The sequence below is a fragment of the Sander vitreus genome, chromosome 13 (genome assembly GCF_031162955.1).
Source record: "Sander vitreus isolate 19-12246 chromosome 13, sanVit1, whole genome shotgun sequence".
In the NCBI taxonomy this organism is placed as follows: domain Eukaryota; kingdom Metazoa; phylum Chordata; class Actinopteri; order Perciformes; family Percidae; genus Sander; species Sander vitreus.
The window spans coordinates 11,929,844-11,949,480 of NC_135867.1; the positions used below are offsets into that span (position 1 = coordinate 11,929,844).

The 19,637-nt window shown below is 40.8% G+C and overlaps 1 protein-coding gene across 1 annotated transcript in view; it reads left to right on the top strand.

Annotated features, from left to right (window-relative positions):
* Positions 1-10,150: 10,150 nt before the first annotated feature.
* The window catches only part of adad2 (adenosine deaminase domain containing 2), an 18,199-nt gene continuing 8,712 nt past the window's right edge, over positions 10,151-19,637 (top strand). Inside the window, exons 1-4 of the mRNA XM_078266605.1 lie at positions 10,151-10,296; position 10,327; positions 18,007-18,111; positions 18,747-18,870. Coding sequence (XP_078122731.1) covers positions 10,151-10,296; position 10,327; positions 18,007-18,111; positions 18,747-18,870 — 376 coding nt within the window. The remainder of the gene's footprint in view (positions 10,297-10,326; positions 10,328-18,006; positions 18,112-18,746; positions 18,871-19,637) is intronic.

Below are 19,637 nucleotides of genomic sequence, written 5' to 3' on the forward strand. Positions count from 1 at the left end.
GAAAAGTCCAGGGATCACCAAAATGTCATGGCAATCCTCGTTGAGGTAAAACCACAAATGACAACCTCATTGTGGCACGAAAGTAAAATTCAGGGGATCGCCAAAGTCATTAAGATTACAATATTTACTGACAATCCATCTCATACTGTAGTAGCTGTTGTAATATTTCAGCCTGGACCAAAAATTGTGGACCGACCAACAGACCAGCATTACCATCCCTAGAGCCATGCTGCTAGCGTGGCTAAAAACTGGCAAGGTACACTCTTAGGGTACAATCTGCGAGCACACAGGCCCACATCCAAAACATGCATTTCAAAATTGTCAGCAAATCTCTGTTTGAATTTCGGCAGCCTGCCAACGTGATAGCCAAGTTGACTTTTACTTATCTGGCTTTGTGCACTGTAAGTAGACCTTAAACAGCAAGAATAAGCTTGAACTGGCAGCAGGAAATATACTGTAGGTGATTAACCAGGTATCCATTGTCTTAGGGAGTGTAAACAGATCACCTTTTGTACGTTTCCTTAACTGGGTTTGAGATTTTTTTTTTTTTTTATATCAGGCAAAGAGTACATATGGTTTCATAAGAGGGAATCACTTCACCCTTTAATTTGATTCCTGGATTCCTGGCAGTGCCTCTGGTCAGTAATGTGTTGGTCCTACCTACACAGACGCACCTATCATCTTAAATGTGATAATACAAGGTTAGGATCTGTTGACCACATGCTTTGTGGAAAGTATTGTGATCCTGTGATAGGTGTCTACACACTTACCTGCTGCAATATTGATTACATTAAGGCATTTAAAGGCACATATACAGAGTCTAACAGCAATGGTCATCATTTCTGTTGTATGTAAACCTCATAACTCCACTTTTCCATGTGTTTACTTTAGCTGAAAGAGGCTGTATAAGGGTTGAGAAAATCTTTGTCTCTTATCTATGAAACCCTTTCAGAACCTTGTTTTTAATGCAAAAAATGTTTCATATATACTACAAAAAAATACATTTGGAGATAAGAGGTTTCATCCGGCAGTGATTACATGTAAAACAATACAACTATGACTTGCAGCCGGATGTTCTGCTAATGTACAGATTATATAGTACTAGGCTACTGCATATCCCATATCAATTCTTAGTCTCTCTCACTTCTGTGTTGTAACTGCAGTTTAAAGCAAAGTTACACTTCGAAAACATGGACTATACACTTCCAATGAAGGTTTGAATGAGTCTTTGATTGCAACATGGTATGCCCTATCAAATATGTGCATATGGCATATTCTCCACCTTTGTCTTATTCTTTAAGGCATAATTTCTATAATATTCTCTGCAAACATGTTCTTTTATGGCTGTCACCTTTCATCTCTGCTTTGTTTCCCCCCTTGCACCAGTTCTTCTCCCTTTTGAATGTATGCAGAATGTCATTGCAATTTGCCAAGCCTGTGAAGTGGCTAATGAATGAGTGAGATGCTCTAATCAAACAAACCAAGAAATGGCTTGAGCATAAGGAGAGGAGTTGTAAGAGAAGGGTGATGACGATGGGAAAAGAAGAGAAAGATGTGTTCGAGAGGAGAGGATAGGAGGATGGAAAAGTAAAAAAATGAGGGGAAGGCAGAGGGAGGTCAACAGAAGGAGAGGCAGATGCTCGTGCCGCGGATGCCTGTGCACGAATAATTATCCTGATGAGATTCACCGAGAGCGGCACGAAATGCAGAGGAAAAGGATTTAGGGAATACCTCACGACACAGAAAAAGAGAGAGACAAAGGATGATTAAGTTTTATGCAAACATATTGTAGTAGAGCATACAGGATGTGGGATAGGCACCTACTGCATCTCCTTCTGTCTCGTGTTGTCTCCCTCCTCGTCATACATGGCATGAGAAAGTGGAGCCTCCCTCTCATCTTTTAAAGATGCATGAAGCAGCAGCTACAGAGAGTCAGGGGGAGACTTCATACTGTAGGAGATAAAGAAGCACTGAGCAGCATCCACTGACTCTATAACACACACACACACACACACACACACACACACACACACACACACACACACACACAAAGCTCCATATAAACTCTCAACCCTTCAGTTTCTGTCTGCTGAGAGAGAAAGAATCAGTGGAAGGACAACGGAAATAAGTGCATAACCAATTTGTGCTGTCTCCCTCCTCCCTGATTAGATTAAGAGAGGCCAGCCCAGAATGTGTCAGTGGTCGCTTTCTGCTTCTAGTGTAGCTGATATTATGAGCATCGTGTGCATCCAAAGATCAGTAGCCACCTCCTTTTTGAGGATTCTGCCCGGCAGATTTGGACGGCAGCACATCAAAAACAGATTCAACACCAGTCTCTTTCTTTATGCACTGGTGAAAGAGCTTGATCTGTGTCTCTCTACAATCCACTGCTTTCCCTGAGATTATAAGACAACACAGGTGTTGTGTCGAGAGTGCACACGACCACCTGTCTAGTTCTTCTCAACACAAGAGTCACAAAGCACTTCCATACGTCACTCTGAAATGCACACACAATCACACTCAATCCTTTCATGTGATAGGCCTGTATCACACGTTGCCATCTTATGTATACTTGTCTGTTGAAATGTCAGAGGTAAAGCATTGCTTTAGGCTACTGATAACCTATCAAATCTAATGTGATTTTAATCTTTTTACCCAAAGATGGAGCAGTTATACAAGTGTGGAGAAAATTAAAATACCACTGCTAAGAGATCTCTGATGGACACAAACCTTACTTTCAGCCTTTACAAACATTTGCCACTTAGTGAAACGTGATAATACATTTTGGAATGAGGGTTTAAAATAATGAAAATAATATAATATTGTTGACAATGGACAGTTTCGTAGGATTGTATTTTAACAAGTGTGTACGGGCATGCTAGCAGGTCTGTGAGGCTGTACTCAGGCATATTGCTTTGAGCAAAATGCTAATGTCAGCATGCTAACATCCTCACAATGAAGAAGCTAACATGCTGATGTTTGGCAACTCAAATGTTGACCATCATCATCATCTTAGTTTAGCCTGTTAGCACGCTGGCATTTGCTGATTAGCACTAAACCTAAAGTATAGCTAAGAGCTGATGGGAATATCCTTGGTTTTTCAGGTCATAAACCAAAGTATTGGACACATTTTGATCTGATGATGGTGCTACATGAAAAGATGAGGGATCACTTAAGTTTTTACTATTCATCCTGAGGGGGACTCCATGATCACTAAATTCACCAGGATACATCTGGGAACCATGAATATCTGTACAAAATGTTGCAATTATCCACCTAGTATATGTTGAGGTATTTCAGATACATTTCCAATATATTTCTTTAGAAATATGATTATACATTTCTTTTTTTTTTTTTTTATAAATTCCTTGAGAGGCTGCATGTTTTTCTGAGGCAGACATGCATTCTGAGAAAATTATATGTATCTGAAAATAGTTTCCTACTGTCACTTCTTATCATTATCTATATCCTTTAAATGTGTGAAATATACCATTGGTTGTATTGGTGTGGATCAGCCATAGTGTTGCCTCTTGTCCTCTAATATCTGCTAAAAGTGCAATGTCCTATTTTTGTCATTCATTTCAAATCCTAGCTCTGTATAGTATAAACCCGTATTCTCTCTGTTCCCTCTTTTCTGCCTGATGCTACTGATTTGTAGGTCATGTGTGAGTATTAGAAATAAACTGAGGGAGGGAGTGAGCAAATGACTTTTACCCTCTAGTGGTGAGCCTGGGGAAAGGCCTGTCAAATGCATTTGGTGAAAATAATATGAATGGCCAATTATCCCTGTTCAGTTGTGCATGGAGGCAGTTACCCAGTTGGAAATCTGGAGTTTTAGATTTCCGAATTTAATATTTTATTCACCAGCGAGTCTGATACAGTTAGGTGAGAATGAGAGGCTTATGCTGTACAAGTATGTCAAAGTTTTCTTTTTTTGGAGTGCACAATCACCCAGTCTGATGTCACTCTTCGACCCTGCAACTCCCAGCGGAGCAGGTTGAGTCAGATGCAGCCGCTCATGTTGCATTACAGAGATGTTAGCGAGGTAGAAATGTTTCTTTCTATGAAAAGCAACACATTGAAGATCATTAAAAGGCTTTTTAAAATGCTTTTTAAATGTTCACCACCCATGATATATGTTATTCATGGCCTGTCTGTGCAGTTACTTGTGCCATGAATAATTAAACATATTTTTGGAATAAATAATCCTGCGTACTGTCTCTCTTACTGCTGGCATATTTACGGTATTACAAATTCAGTATTAATATTTCAAGTTCCATACACATACATGATACTTGGTAAACAATCATCATGTAGGTTAAAAAAGTCAATTGGTGACTCGCCTTGAGAAAACACACACATTACCATCCAGGTATTTATGTAAAGAAGGCATATTGTCTTCATAAATAAAGAAAATCCATAAAATATCAAACAATAAATAAGGTAAATAATGTCAAATATGACAATACTCACGCCCAAAAGTCAAAGAACAAAAGATGGATGGGTGCAAAGGACCAATATTCGTAATTGAATAAAGGCAGATATTGTTACCATACATGAAATAAACCCACACTGTCCAAAATACCAAAACTGTCCAAAAAATATTTTTCAGTTATTTACTTGGTAAACATATAAAGCTCAATGTATAGCCTAGTTGCAAACAATATGCAAATGATGCTAATGTGGCTAAATTAACATAGTATTCACACACACACACACACACACACACACACACACACACACACACACACACACACACACAATATGACAACATACTGCAGCAGCAGCTACACATTGTGGACACCAGTGGGAAAATCATTGTTAAACAGAGAGGGAACCTCTAGTTGGTAAAAATTCAAGTTTTCATTCCCAGTGCTAATTAGCATAATTCAATACATCACAGTGTTATCCCTGTCAGACAAGCATCAATAACAATACTCATCAACTGTGCCCGGTGGTGTTTTTTCACACAACGACATACACATGCAAGCACACAATTACAATTACACTTTCACACACAATGACATATGTTTAGAAAAACTGTCAACAGGCTCAATATTTCACAGTTCTGCCTGCCCATATTCCAATACAAAAGCTGTGACAATGTATTTGGAAAAACACTGTCCCTGAGCAAAAACAAATATTGAATCGTGCTCTACGGTGTTATCACGGTTTCATTTGTTTTTCACAAAAAAAAATAAACAGGGGAATCTCTCAGCCATGAGTGAGTGTGTGGGTGTGAAAGCGAAGAAGAAAGAAAGATATAGGGAGAGAAAGGGGAATAGAAAGAGACAAAGAGAGGAGAGTCAGGGAGGGAATAGGTGGTATTTAAAATGAAGATGACACATGGGATAGGGTTAGAGTCCCATGTGAAACACAGAAACACTGCGACATATGCACACACACAGACACACATACAAATACACTCATAAGAAAGCCTCATTTGGCTCAGGAGAGAATGCCATGAAGGCTTTTTTTCTTGAGGTGAAAGGAATGGAAAGAGTTCAGTTTTGAGTTGCACAATGATCAGGGGAACATTTCTCTACTGCAAATGACGCCACACACTTAGTAAAGGCAGCTTAGTAAAGTGTGTGTGTGTGAGGGATTTACCGCAAACTCATTTCATTGTGGGAGCTTTTCAGCGCATGCTTTTTAGTGTTCATATTGGTATGAATGAGTATGTATGTGTGTGCAGCGTTACGGATTTAAAATTCATAGAAATCGCCAAACCATTCTGTATTCTATTTGCTTATTTACTGCATCTATACATAAAACATGACTAACCCACTCTTTCATTTCCTCCCATTTCCCACATTCAATCTAAATTCCACCGAAATGGTAACATGCACAGATCTCACAGTGTAGGGATTGTAACTATGATATTTACTCAACTAGCCTGTAACCTACATTAGAGGACATCACCCTGGTCATTTCTGATGTTATCATGTGTATTTTAGTTGACAACTACAGTGCCCATGCCCACGGGAACATATTTCGAGTTGGGGATGCTGACAGATTTTCGAGAGTGACATTTTCAGCCAAAGTCAACCACCACACACCACACCGCATCCATCACAATGCTCCACAAGCGGAAAAACAAAAACAAGAATGAAATCCAAAATCCAAGACAGGGCAAAACTAGGCACGGGTAACGCAGGATATATGCACAAAGCTACGACAATGGTACAGAATAGGCCTACTACAAGCTCAAACACTGAGCCACAAAATACAAGGGTATAAAACACATCACTGAATTAAATTAAATCAAAAGTTAGCTGCTTCGTCATCTGTTGCTAGCAGGGTCGCTGTGGGAGTGACAGGTGTAGAGGTGCTGCTGCTTCTTTCGGTTACAGTTGCTGGGTTTTCTGACTCAGGTCTATTAGGCTTTTTAGCCTGTGATTGATTTATGAAGAAATCCAAAATGCGCTTTCGTGCCATGTTATAGGCAAGCTAGAGAGAGAGAGAACATTTTAGTATTGTCTTTGTCGTCAACGATAATGCATGTTGATATCACCACAGTCAGCGTTTATAATGACAGCGGTGTTGTACCGTCTCGTATTATCGTTAACAAATTTAACACTTGTTGCTTGACGTATGAAGTATTGAAGTATGGATTTGATTTGCGGGGGTATTTTGGCGACGGTAATGTTATTAGTGCATAGTTAGCAGTTAGCAGTAGAGTTAAGTAACCGGACCCAGGGTGAGTCAGATGAAAACTGCTTTCCGGTCAGCTCCAAGATAGTTTCGCATTGCACAGGGCTGTGGAGAAAGCTCCGAGATTAGGTTATGCTCTGCCTCTGTTTAGAAGTGGTGAATTTACAGCTCACAGCAACTTAATACGATAGAGTGTCTGGCTTTTGTTTGATATTTAGTGTTGGCAAATGGCTTTTTATTGAGTTTCCTCTTAGCGAAATAATAGACACGGAAAAGCCAGCGTTACGTAGCGCCTTTATTTTCCAACCTTATTCAACATAGCAGTTGAGATGTTCCTGTCGGCTACATCTGCTCGTGCTCCAGGAACGTGAAGAAAAGTTTGCTTGGTATATCCAGCAATCATGTTACGTTAGAAGCTGCAAAACAAAAAGTGAACCGCAGCCCAAGCCGGGGAATAGTCTGCTGCGTGCTGCACCAGCAGCTTATTGTTCGGCCGTTTAGTTTTATTTTTAATATCCAATATCTAATGCTGTCCAAATTTCTTCAAAATCCAAACCCCAAGTTCATTGGGTACCCAGGAAACCAAGTATACAGTAGATTGGGTGAATGGTTCATGAGATATTTCAAAGACAGACAGAGGGACAGACATACATACATACATCACACACACACACACACACACACACACACACACACACACACACACACACACACACACGCGTCCCTCTTTATTAGATAGATGCCTCAACCAAGTATTTTTCTAATTGTATATGCCCATCCACTAATTGACAACCAATTGCAACTATCATGTATGTGGAACAAGTAAAGTGAAACCATTAAAATAGTTACCACTATGTACAGTCCTTCCAGAAAAATGCGGAGTTTTTTTGTGATTGTTGCGGGCAAAAATCCTTGATTATGCGGCACGTTTTCTTTAAAAAAGCGATGGAATATGCAGGTTTCATCATGGCTTCATCGCGGCATTTGCAGCTTTTCGATGATGTTCACGTCGCGTAATTACGTCACTTCATAACGTCACTTCATAACGTCACTTCATAACGTCATTTCATAACGTTCCCACGACAACAGGGGAAAATGGCTGCTCTTGTGTGAAGTAAACGCAACATTTTTCAACTTTGTGTTAAGATATATGTGACTTTTTTGCAACGAAAATGCGGGGATTATGAAATCATGCAAGCCCCGCATATTTTGTGCGGAAATCGGCAATTTATGCGGCGAAAGTGCGGTGTATTTGAAAAAATGCGGCCCCCGCATAAATATGCGGACTTTGGCTGATTATGCATTGAATTATGCGATCGCATAATCGCGTTTTTCTGGAGGGACTGTGTAAAATAGTTGCACAGCGTTTAAACAGCATTATGCACTACACGTTTCTCTGTTTGGTAGGCTATAGACATTTTACATTAACAAATGAAAAAAAACTAGCCAGGACAGTCCGAACAGCAGGAAAGATAGTAGGCCACCAACAAAAGTAATTGGAGGACCTTTACAGTACAGCTAGAAAGCTTTGACCATCATCTGTGACACTAAATACACCCTGAGTTTAACTTGCTCACCTCAGGGCGACGCTGGCAAACAAAAATATATTAAAGGGATCTTTTGTTCCTAGTACAATAATAGCATGCAACAACTGCATTAATCTGCACTCTTCTGCGTCAAATGTACTGTATGCTGTACAGTGTGCATGTTGTATTAATTGTTGTACGATTGTTGTGATGTGAGTGATGAGATTCGCTGTATTGATGTAATGTGATGTTTTCATTGTATGTGGTGAAAACAAAGGTGATTTTCTTAGTTCCAACAGAGGGCATGGCACACAGTAATATTTTAGACAATAATATAAATGTAGCAGCAGTTCCAACATGACAGACACTTTTGCACAAAGCAAGATGATACAGAAATGATTTTCAGATGTTAATGTGAAAGAACTTGACTGGCCTGCACATATTAGCCCTGACCTCAACCTCATCCAACACATTGGGGTTGAACTAGAGAAAACGTCATCAGTGCATGACAAGGGTTCAAAATATTGTAAAAAGTTGTTGTTTGAGTAAAAATGGAAATATTAGGCTGCAAGTGTCTTCATATAATCCAATAAGCACGCATTAAACTAATTGAAGCACCACAACATGAGTCAAAACATTTCGATTTCCTCCTTCACTTGCCTCCAAGGTTGCCAGTTTCACCAACACTGCCTCCACGACTCGATCCAGACAGGTGGACACAATCGCGACTTCCTCGTCTCTCTCAGTTTTGAAGAACGCCTAAAGACCTAAGGTAAACTTTGAGTTATATGTGGCCACAATTTATTTGAAAGTTAAAAGCGTTTCACTTCGTGCAAACTCGACATTAAATGTGTCTTTTTCTTGGAATGGTGACGTTGTCTGTTGAATCAGAAGAAACAATTTAACGTTAGCTAGCTAAAACATGTAACGTTAACGTAGCTAAACGTTAGCAAACATTCTTTCTAAGGTTTGAGTAATGATGAAATAAATGAGTTGACGTTTAGCTAACGTTAACCGTTTTTTTCAGAGATTTGTATTATACGGTGCAACTGTTCATAACTGCCGTTAATAAAGCATTTAAGGAAGCTAACGGTAGCTTCGTCGCTAGCTAACGGGGTGTCGCATTGACTATCGTTCACACATAGCACCCTCACTAGCTATCTAGTTGCTGTAACGTCACATTGATTAACCTAAATACAATAACATAATAATATTGGGCAAGTAACGTCCTCATCAGTTGGTCGAACGTCAGCAATGGGAGAAAAGCACTGAGAAAAACAATAATGTTGTGCCCATCAAAGTTTCATTAGCCCAAAAATGTCTTTTTGTCTAATCTGTCCAAAACTAATAAATAAAATAGACAATTTATGAATGATAAAAAAACAGACAAAATGAAAACATCGTCATGATTGAGAAGCTGGACCCAGAAAATGATTGGCTGGTAGAAAAAAAAAGATAAAATATGGCTAAATAGTTTAATCGTAAGCCAATCTGTATATATATATATATATATATATATATATATATATATATATATATATATATAGAGAGAGAGAGATTTGGTCAATCTCCCTATAACTGTGAAATCGCAGAAAAATAACTGTCTGAGAAAATGCCTCCACGTTTAATAAATAGAAATATACATAGAAAAGCTTGTATCACCCAGTTTTTTTTTAAGTCACTTGTCTTTCCTGCTGCATAATGAAAATAAATAATGCAATTTATGTCTGTAAACAAGGTTAGACATGTATATGATTTTTTTTTTTCTTCTATTCTAGTGATTTTGATATCCTCACCAGTAACATTGCATTATGAGAAGTTGAAGGCCACATGAAATGGAAATAGCAAGCAAGTTTAGGAGTGGCTCTGATAACAACAAAAATAGGAAGTCCTGGGGCAGTTAAAAACAGTTTAAAGCTGCAACCCTCGCACTGACTTAAAATTATTTTTCCACAGGTTGCTTGAAAAGCATGGCGGATCAGGACACATTTAAAAACAGTCCAAGAAGAGGTGCTGCTAGTTTGCATTCTCTGCCAGACTTAGACCCAAGTTTGCACCGTCCTCGAGTCCAGCTGACCGATGATGTGCCCGTCTATAGCGATGCTACTGGCCTGAGGTAATGAAAACGGTGCAGTGTTGTGGTTAGAGTAACACTAGAGAAGGCAAACCTTATTTATATTGCACATTTCATACCTAGGGGAAAATAGGTGTGTTTTGTATGGAGAGAAAAAAAATATAGCCTACTGATGATGAATATAATTCAATTTATAGTGTCAAATCATAACAGGAATTATCTCAGGACACTTTACAGATAGAGTAGGTCTAGAACACACTCTATAATTTACAAGGACCCAACAATTCCAGTGATTCCCCCAAGAGCATGTATGAATGCGTGAGTGCGACGCGGGAAGGAAAAACCCCCCTTTAGGAAGAATATATAATAGTTCATGGTGTTGTAGAGCACAGCAGGGGGTAACAGGGCGTGGCAGGGCGTTGGCCGGACATAGCAAGTCGAAACCGGGCATTGCCGTGCGTAGCAGGGTGTAATAGGGCTTAGCAGGGCGTAGGGCAGGACCACGGCAACAGCTGCCACCATGATGTAGGTGCCATCATGATCCAAGATGATGATGCTGGGCGGAAAAAGAACATAAGTCGTAGAGCACAGCAGGGCGTAACAGGGCGTGGCAGGGCGTTGGCCGGACATAGCAAGTTGAAGCCGGGCATTGCAGTGCGTAGCAGGGTGTAGGGTTAGAAAAAAAGAGGGAAAAAGACCATAAGGACTCAGGGGAATAAGCTCCCCGGAGCTATGTTTCTAAACATTTCTGTGACACGAATACACACAGATGGAAAGAGAGAGGAGAGCGAAGCTCAGTGTGTCCAAGGAGGTACCCCGTAGTCTAGAACCATAACCGCATAACTAAGAGCTGCAGAGAAGGGGAGATAGGGAGGCTGTGTTCTGTGATTGTGGCCGCACACCTTCCCCCGCCGGTCTAGGCTAACGCTGCGACTCATTACTCCCTAAGTATATGTAAGCTTTCTATGGGGAGAAGCAGAGGGAGGGTGGGGGTGCGCCATGACTGTGGTTACACACCCACCCCCGCCTGTCTAGGCGAATGCTGCAACTCCTCATACCCTAAATATAGTAAGCTTTCTATGAAGAGAAGCCGAGATAGGGAGGCGGTGCGTCATGACTGTGGCTACATACCTTACCCCGCCGGTCTAGGCGAACGCTGCAACTAACTATAAGCTTCCCTAACTATAAGCTTTATCGAAGAGGAGAGTTTTAAGTTTACTCTTAAAGGTGGTGACGGTGTCTGCCTCCCAAACCCAGACTCGGAGCTGGTTCCACAGGAGAGGAGCCTGATAGCTAAATGCTCTGGCTCCCATTTTACTTTTAGAGACTCTAGGAACCACAAGTAACTCTGCATTCTGGGAGCGCAGTGCTCTAGTGGGACAATAAGGTACTATGAGCTCTTCAAAATATGATGGTACTTGACCATTTAGAGCTTTGTAGGTCAGGAGAAGGATTTTAAATTCAATCCTGGATTTTACAGGAAGCCAATGCAGAGAAGCTAATATAGGAGAAATATGATCTCTTTTCTTAGTTCTTGTCAGAACACGTGCTGCAGCATTCTGGATCAGCTGGAGAGTCCTAAGAGTTTTATTTGAGCATCCTGATAATAGGGAATTACAATAGTCCAGCCTGGAAGTAACAAATGCATGGACTAGTTTTTCAGCATGGTTTTGAGACAGGATGTTCCTAATTTTGGCAATGTTACGAAGGTGAAAAAAGGCTGTTCTAGAGGTTTGTTTTAAGTGGGCGTTAAAGGATATATCCTGATCAAAAATAACTCCCTAGATTTCTGACAGTAGTGCTGGAGGCCATCTAGAGTAATTATATCTTGGGATAATGATGTTCGGAGGTGTTTAGGGCCCAACACAATAACTTCAGTTTTGTTTGAGTTTAACATCAGGAAATTGTAGGTCATCCATGATTTGATATCTCTAATGCATACTTGAAGTTTAGCTAACTGACTGGTTTCGTCTGGCTTGATTGATAAGTATAATTGGGTGTCATCCGCATAACAGTGAAAGTTAATTGAGTGTTTCCTAATAATATTGCCTAGAGGAAGCATATACAAGGAGAAAAGAATTGGTCCAAGCACTGAGCCTTGAGGAACCCCATGGCTAACTTTAGCGTACTTGGAGGATTTATCGTTGATATTGACAAATTGAGATCGATCAGAGAAATAGGACTTAAACCAGCTTAGTGCGATTCCTTTAATGCCAACTAAATGTTCCAGTCTCTGTAAAAGGATTGTATGGTCAATAGTGTTGAATGCAGCACTAAGATCTAATAAGACAAGTATGGAGACAAGTCCTTTGTCAGCAGCAATTAGAAGGTCACCAGTGCCGTCTCTGTGCTATGATGCTTTCTAAATCCTGACTGAAAGTCCTCAAATAGACTATTCCTATGTAAAAAGTCACATAACTGATTAGCGACTACTTTCTCAAGGATCTTGGAGAAAAAGGGAAGGTTAGATATAGGTCTATAGTTGGCTAAGACCTCAGGATTGAGGGTGGGTTTTTTCAGAAGAGGTTTTATCACAGCTACTTTAAATGACTGCGGTACATAATCTGTTAATAAAGACATATTGATCATATCTAGTAATGAAGTGTTAACCACAGATAACGCTTCTTTAAGTAGCCTCATTGGGATGGGGCCTAATAGACAGGTAGATGGCTTTGCTGAAGAGACCTTTAGCATTAATTGTTGAAGGTCTATAGGAAAAAAGCAGTCTAAGTATATGTCAGGTCCTGTCGTTCTTTCTAGCACTCCTGCATTCAAAGGTGAACCGTTAGAAGTTAAGGGCAAAAGGTGATGAATTCCCTAATTGTTATAATTTTATCATTAAAGAAACTCATGAAGTCGTCACTACTCAGTGCTAGGGGAATAGATGGCTCAGTAGAGCTGTGGCTGTCAGTCAGCCTGGCAACAGTGCTGAAAAGAAACCTTGGGTTGTTCTTATTTTCTTCTATCAATGATGAGTAATAGTCTGATCTGGCATTTCTGAGGGCCTTCCTATAAGTTTTCATACTGTCTTGCCAAACTAAACAAGATTCTTCCAATTTGGAGGAACGCCATTTACTTTCCAGTTTTCGTGAGATTTGTTTTAATTTGCGAGTTTGGGAGTTATACCAAGGTGCTAGTTTCCTTTGCTTCATCATCTTCTTCACCACGGCAAATAGGAAAACACGATAGCAAATAGGAAAACACGACAGCAAATAGGAAAACACGACAGCAAATAGGAAAACACGACAGCAAATAGGAAAACACGACAGCAAATATGAAAACACAAAAGCAAATACGAAAACAAAACGGCATTAACTTCTACCGGAAAAGGTAGGGCCTATCTAGCAGAGGACGGAGCCTCCTGAAAGGACAGACGGACTGTCTCTCTGTTAAAAGTAGGAGCTTTTCCGTGTTTTTCACCTCTCCTTCCTGTTAAAAGACAGACAGTCCGTCTGTCCAATCAGGAGAGTCCGTCCTCTACTAGATAGGCCCTACCTTTTCCGGTAGAAGTTAATGCCGTTGTGTTTTCCTGTTTGCTGTCGTGTTTTCCTGTTTGCTGTCGTGTTTTCCTGTTTGCTGTCGTGTTTTCCTATTTGCCGTTGTGTTTTATGATTTGTTGAAGTGTTTTCCTATTTTCCATCGTGTTTTCCTATTTGCCGTTGTGTTTTATGATTTGTTGAAGTGTTTTCCTATTTTCCATCGTGTTTTCATATTTGCTGTCGTGTTTTATGATTTGCTGTTGTGATTTGCACTTCAGGGCCACCGTAGTCAACATCCATATGAATATTTAAATCACCTACAAAAATTATTTTATCTGATTTTAGGACTACACATGACAAAAACTCTGAGAATTCAGATAAAAATTCAGAATACGGGCCTGACGCTCGGTAAACAACAACAAATATAATTGGCTGTAATGTTTTCCATACCGGATGTTGAAGATTAAGAACAAGACTTTCAAACGAGTTATAATTAAGTTTAGGATTTATTAACAGGTTTGAGTCAAATATGGCTGCAACTCCCCCTCCTCGGCCTGAGCCTCTAGGAATTTGAGTATTAATATGACTGGGAGGAGTGGCTTCATTTAGACTAACATATTCTTCGTGGCCCAGCCATGTTTCAGTAAGACAGAATAGATCAATTTGATTATCTGATATCAAATCGTTTACCAATATTTCTTTAGAAGACAGAGATCTATTATTTAATAGTCCACATTTGATTCTCCTATTCTGTTCTATCGTTGCAGTGGTTGTTTTAATTCCAATTAGGTTGTTAAGTATAGCATCTCGTTGGTTTACGTTTGATTTTACCGATCTCAGTTGGGGGACAGACACCGTAGTTATGGGATTATGGATGGGTGGCTGCTCCAAAGGAAGCACAGAGGCACGTGTAGCGCTGTACCTGTGATTACTGATATTACTGATTCTTACTGGAATGATATGACTGGTCTGTGGGTTAGCAGAGTTATTTGAAAAGGAGTGAGAGCTTATGGGAGAGTGAGACTGGGAAGTGCGCTTATGCGTGTGTTTACGGGGTCTTGGTCTGCACGGAGTGCCGCAGATTCTCACATAGCATCTGGCTGCCGCGTCTATTGGGATGAATCCCGTCCCTGCTGAACAGGGAGCCACGTTCCCAAAACAGATTAAAATTGTCAATAAAACCTGTGTTGTGGATGTTGCATGTATGCTGGAGCCAGGTGAGGATGAGTAGTCTGCTAAAAAGGCATACTCCGCGACCTCGAGATGGAAGTGGGCCCGAAATAAAAGCCTTCTTCCCAGTGCTTTTTAAAGCTTCAACGAGAGTACCAAAGTCTTTCTTTGTGCGCTCACTCTGCTGATAGGACATGTCGTTATGTCCACAATGGACCACGATACGTTTAATAGAGGTCGAGAGTGAGGGTATCTGGTCCACAGCTTTAGCCAGGATGTCTGCAACTTTGGCTCCAGGAAAGCAGTGTGTGACAGCATTAAAAAACCGTATATCCCGGGTGATGGAGTCACCAATAATTATTGTGGTTGGGGGGAAGAGCGGACGAGGAGTGGGGGGGCGTGAATGGCCGGTGGCAGGAACAAAACAGCCAGTATCGGTTTCAGATGGACAAGGAAAAGAAGAGGAATATTGCTTACCATTCGGTGGGGGAGATTGTTTTTGAGGAACGTTGTCATTTGGCCGGTTCAGGCAAGGGAGGCCATCGGACCGTCTGACTACCGCATCCCTCAGAAGTTTTCGCTGCGAGGCAGCGGCCCTCTCCCGTGACGATAGCTGGTCAGTCGGCTTTGAAGCGGGGCGAGCCTGGGTAACCACATCGGCCGGTACCGGGGGAACATTCGGCTTCGACAGGGCATCGAAGCGACTGGAGAGGCTGAGGGCAGTAGGCGATGGAGCCCTACCCAAGGCTCTCTTTCGGGCCGCAAACCACTTTAGTCCAGGATGGCCTGATGGTTGGTGTCGAGCAAGAAGCTGGATGTGGGCCGGGGGATGGGTCCCAAAGCGCAGTATCCTGGAAAGCCGCCGAGAGAGTTGTGATTTGGAGTGATTGATTTTGAGCAACGTCCAGGTAGGCTGTTAACAAGGCATCTTTGGTTTTTAAGTCCTCTGAGAGCCGACGAACTTCTTCCCTAAGGTCAGAAATTTCTTTGTTTGCATTTTCAAGCAACGAGGAAATCCTATGGGGAAATGGGGACTCGCCAGGTGTGGAGGTAGCCATGGAGCTGGCGTTAGCCTGAAGCTAATGTTTACTACTCGTAGAAAATGTGCGGTCCTCCACGCACAGGTACGTAGATTTGCGTAGATGCTGGTTCTTTCTAGAGACTAAAGGCTACCAGGGGGCTAATAAGAAACAAAAAACTAAGCAACTAGTACAACATTTTTCTCGAAATAATGCTGTTTTCCGCCGTCTGTCTTCTCTCCCTCCACACTCTCACACTGCGTTACCTTCCGGTTCCGGTTAAAAAGTCAGCTGTCAAATCAGTGACGATCGGGTCCGACATTTCTCAATCACAGTCGTCTTGGACGGCGCTCAGATCACAGTCATAAAGAGCATCCCAAGCTTAAATTAATACTTACAATATTAATGATAATTGTAATAATGCTAATATTCATTCACAACAACCATACAGGAAGACTCACATATTGGTTAGTCAATTCAAAGGATGTATTGCACATTACTGGAAGGTAACAGAAAAAGAGAAATGTTTAGGGCCATTTTTAAAATAAATGAGAGACTGTACACATCTTAGGTCCCTTAGGAAGACTACTTCAGCATCTAGGGTCATCAAAACTAAAGGCAGCTACTCTGGACTTTGAGTTGACTCTCAGTACAGCAAGAACCAGATGACCTTGAGATGTCTGACAGCAATGTCTGATAATTGCTATTAAGCAGGTCTAACATCTATGATGTGATGGAGCAAGGCCACTACTAGAACGATCAGCTTATTGCTAAATCTACATTTGTCTGGATAAGAGATTTTTTTTAGGGTAGCCAGTATCCTCCCGGTCTCATGATGGGCAGAAATTGTTGAGAGCATTTCTTAAATTTTAAGCTAAGTTTTAAAACATGCCAAATGCACTGTCACTGTGTTTACTCTTGCAATGGGCCTGACCTAATTGTTTCTCTGTTTCACTTTAGGGTTTGTTTTGTTTTGGGGGTGCACTCTGTAACTCTATAACCAGTGAGGAGCCCGCTGGCTAGTATGTCCTGTCCAAATTAAGCACACGCACTGTCAGTTACTGAAGCTCATTAATGGGAGTACCCATAGTTACAGACAGTAAACAGCAGACAACCCACTGGCTCATTTCATTGTGACACATGTCATGTACTTGGTTTGAATCTGCTCTGAACCTTTGTTGCCTTAGTCATCCTCTTTTTCCTTTATTTTATTTTCTGTCAACTATAAAATTGGCAACCAAAACTCTACTTTGACTTAAAGATCAAAATATCCCCCAAAATCTTAGAGAAGGTTTAGCTGAATACCTGAAATGTAAATTTCTAGTGTGTGTGTGATCTAATTTGAGACTCCACAGGCTATTTCTTGGATTCCCTACTTAAACATAAAATGGCACCGGTTTCATTTTTTTCTAACCTCTTTACAGCACACACAAATATTTATTTTCTATCTTTTCTTTAATAGAACATTTTGCACAGAACATAGAAAATTTTTTGAACAGATAATGGATCACTATAAAATAGAACTATATAAATGACTCCTGGTGTGGGAAATTCACACACATCTAAAGTGCAATGTTAGAACCATTTCCTTCTTTTCACATCCAATATCCAACTAAAAAAATGTGATTTGGGTTTTTGGTGTCGTCCTTTTTCCTCGCAGGTGTTGCATATTGCAAACTTGTTATCTTCTGCATACACGCTGAAGAATTTCCAAACAGCTGACATGTTGCAGGTTAATTCACGAGGTTCCTACATGTTCAAGAATAGCGCCGACACACGGCGGAAAAGTTGAGAGAAAGGGAAAAGAGACTGTTGTCGCGTCCGTGTGTGCGTGCATCCTTGAGAACTGTAACTCGTATAACTTATGTTGTCAGTTAATTGTAGCATTGACCGGCATGAAATCGGCATATGTCAGACTGACCTGCCGGTCGCCGGTCATGGCCGAGTACGTGAAAACTGGCCAATTCCGGTCACCGGCCGGTCTATCGGTGCATCTCTAATTTACATTCATCCATACATTTTGATGTATTATCTGCTCAATTTACAAGGTTAACTACTTTCACTGTTTATGTTATGATCTTAAGAAAGATCTACCTGCTTCCAGATACCATGACCGAGGTGACGGACCCAGAACTGAGACGGCTTCTATCCAAAAACTCGATTCAGGCGACATCCTATTGGGAGATGAGGTACAGTAAATAAATGGAAAGAGGTAATGTCAGGTATTTCCACTACTTCGTTGCTGTTGCATAGAAAAGGCCATATATTTAATGTGTTGGGTTGTTGTTCAGGCTTTCACCTAGTTATTTGATCCGAAAAGAAGAGATGCTATCAGCATTTGACGCACGCTGCCTCCAGTAGCCCATTTCCTGGGGGGGGGACATTATATGCAACCTTATATACAATTTTCTGCTTTCATGAACGTGTCCTTCTCCGACAACCTGAAATGATGTGGGAATAAATGACTGTTAAGTCTTAATGAAAATCTGACATCAAAGTGAAATCTAAACATCTGTGATAGTTATCAGCAGATGACTTGACTGGTAAGTAAAACGGTGCTTCATACCATTATCCAGCTAACTGGAGGGGTGCAAAACCATCTGCAGCCACTTTGTCACTTAAGCTGTGAACAACAGGAATACATTCTCAATGTTAATCTCACATTTTACACGGTCCTTGTCTCATCAACAGTATGTTTACATGCGTGGATTGTCTTGACAACTACATGCTTTCCTAAATTAACACTAGAGAAGTAGGTTCAAGGTTGATGAGAGGAGAAAACTACAGTTCCTATTTTTTACCAGAATTATTTTGTTTTTCTCAGGATGAAGACTCAGATGATGACCCAGCCACCCTCTCTCTCTGTGGTATGTCACCTCCTGGAAGCATACTCTCGGATGAAGAGCTTCTCCTGGACCAGATCAAGGACTTCAACAAACCAGACGAAGGTACAGTAGTATTAGGCACACTGTGTGATGTCGGCATTCAATATCTAATTCTAGTCTGGCTTCCTGTTGCAGCTTACATCCAAGTTCTTGTCTCTGGTGCTACAGAAGAACTGCTCCCTCCTCAAAGCCACAGTCCTAAACTCAGGCTCGTCCTGTCCTCTGGACTATTGGCTTTCCAGTCACTCCGAGGACCCAGTGGTCACTTATTTTTGTCTAGGCTCTTCTCTGTCCTTGTCACACAATAGTGGAATAAACTGCCGACTGAAGTCAGGACAGCAGAGGCATTACAGATCTTCCAACACAGAATGAAAACCATAATTTAAGACCTCATGCTAGCACTTATTGCTCTTATTGTAAGACACTTTGTAAGACTAAAGTGTCTTCGAAACAAGTGCAATGTGAAGTTGCACAACACTACATTTCACTCCACTCACCATTTACAGACACACAGACCATTTTTTGATTGGCTTTAGGAGAACACTGCAAGATAAAGCTTGTTAGGCTTAAACTGATGAAGAAGTTGTGATTGAATAGTAGTGATCGAAATAAAAAGCCCTCTGGGAATTCTAGAATATCAATCTGGGAGATAACACTAGATGAAAATATGTATTTGGTTGACTTTTTGACAAGATTCACAATTACAGTCTCTGTAGCTAGATAGAAAATACAATAAGTTGACGAAGACGGCGGCAACGCATCAGATGGACAGTGGTAATGTCAGAAAATGACATGAAAAAATAAAATTGTGTTTTTACATTTCTGGTCGA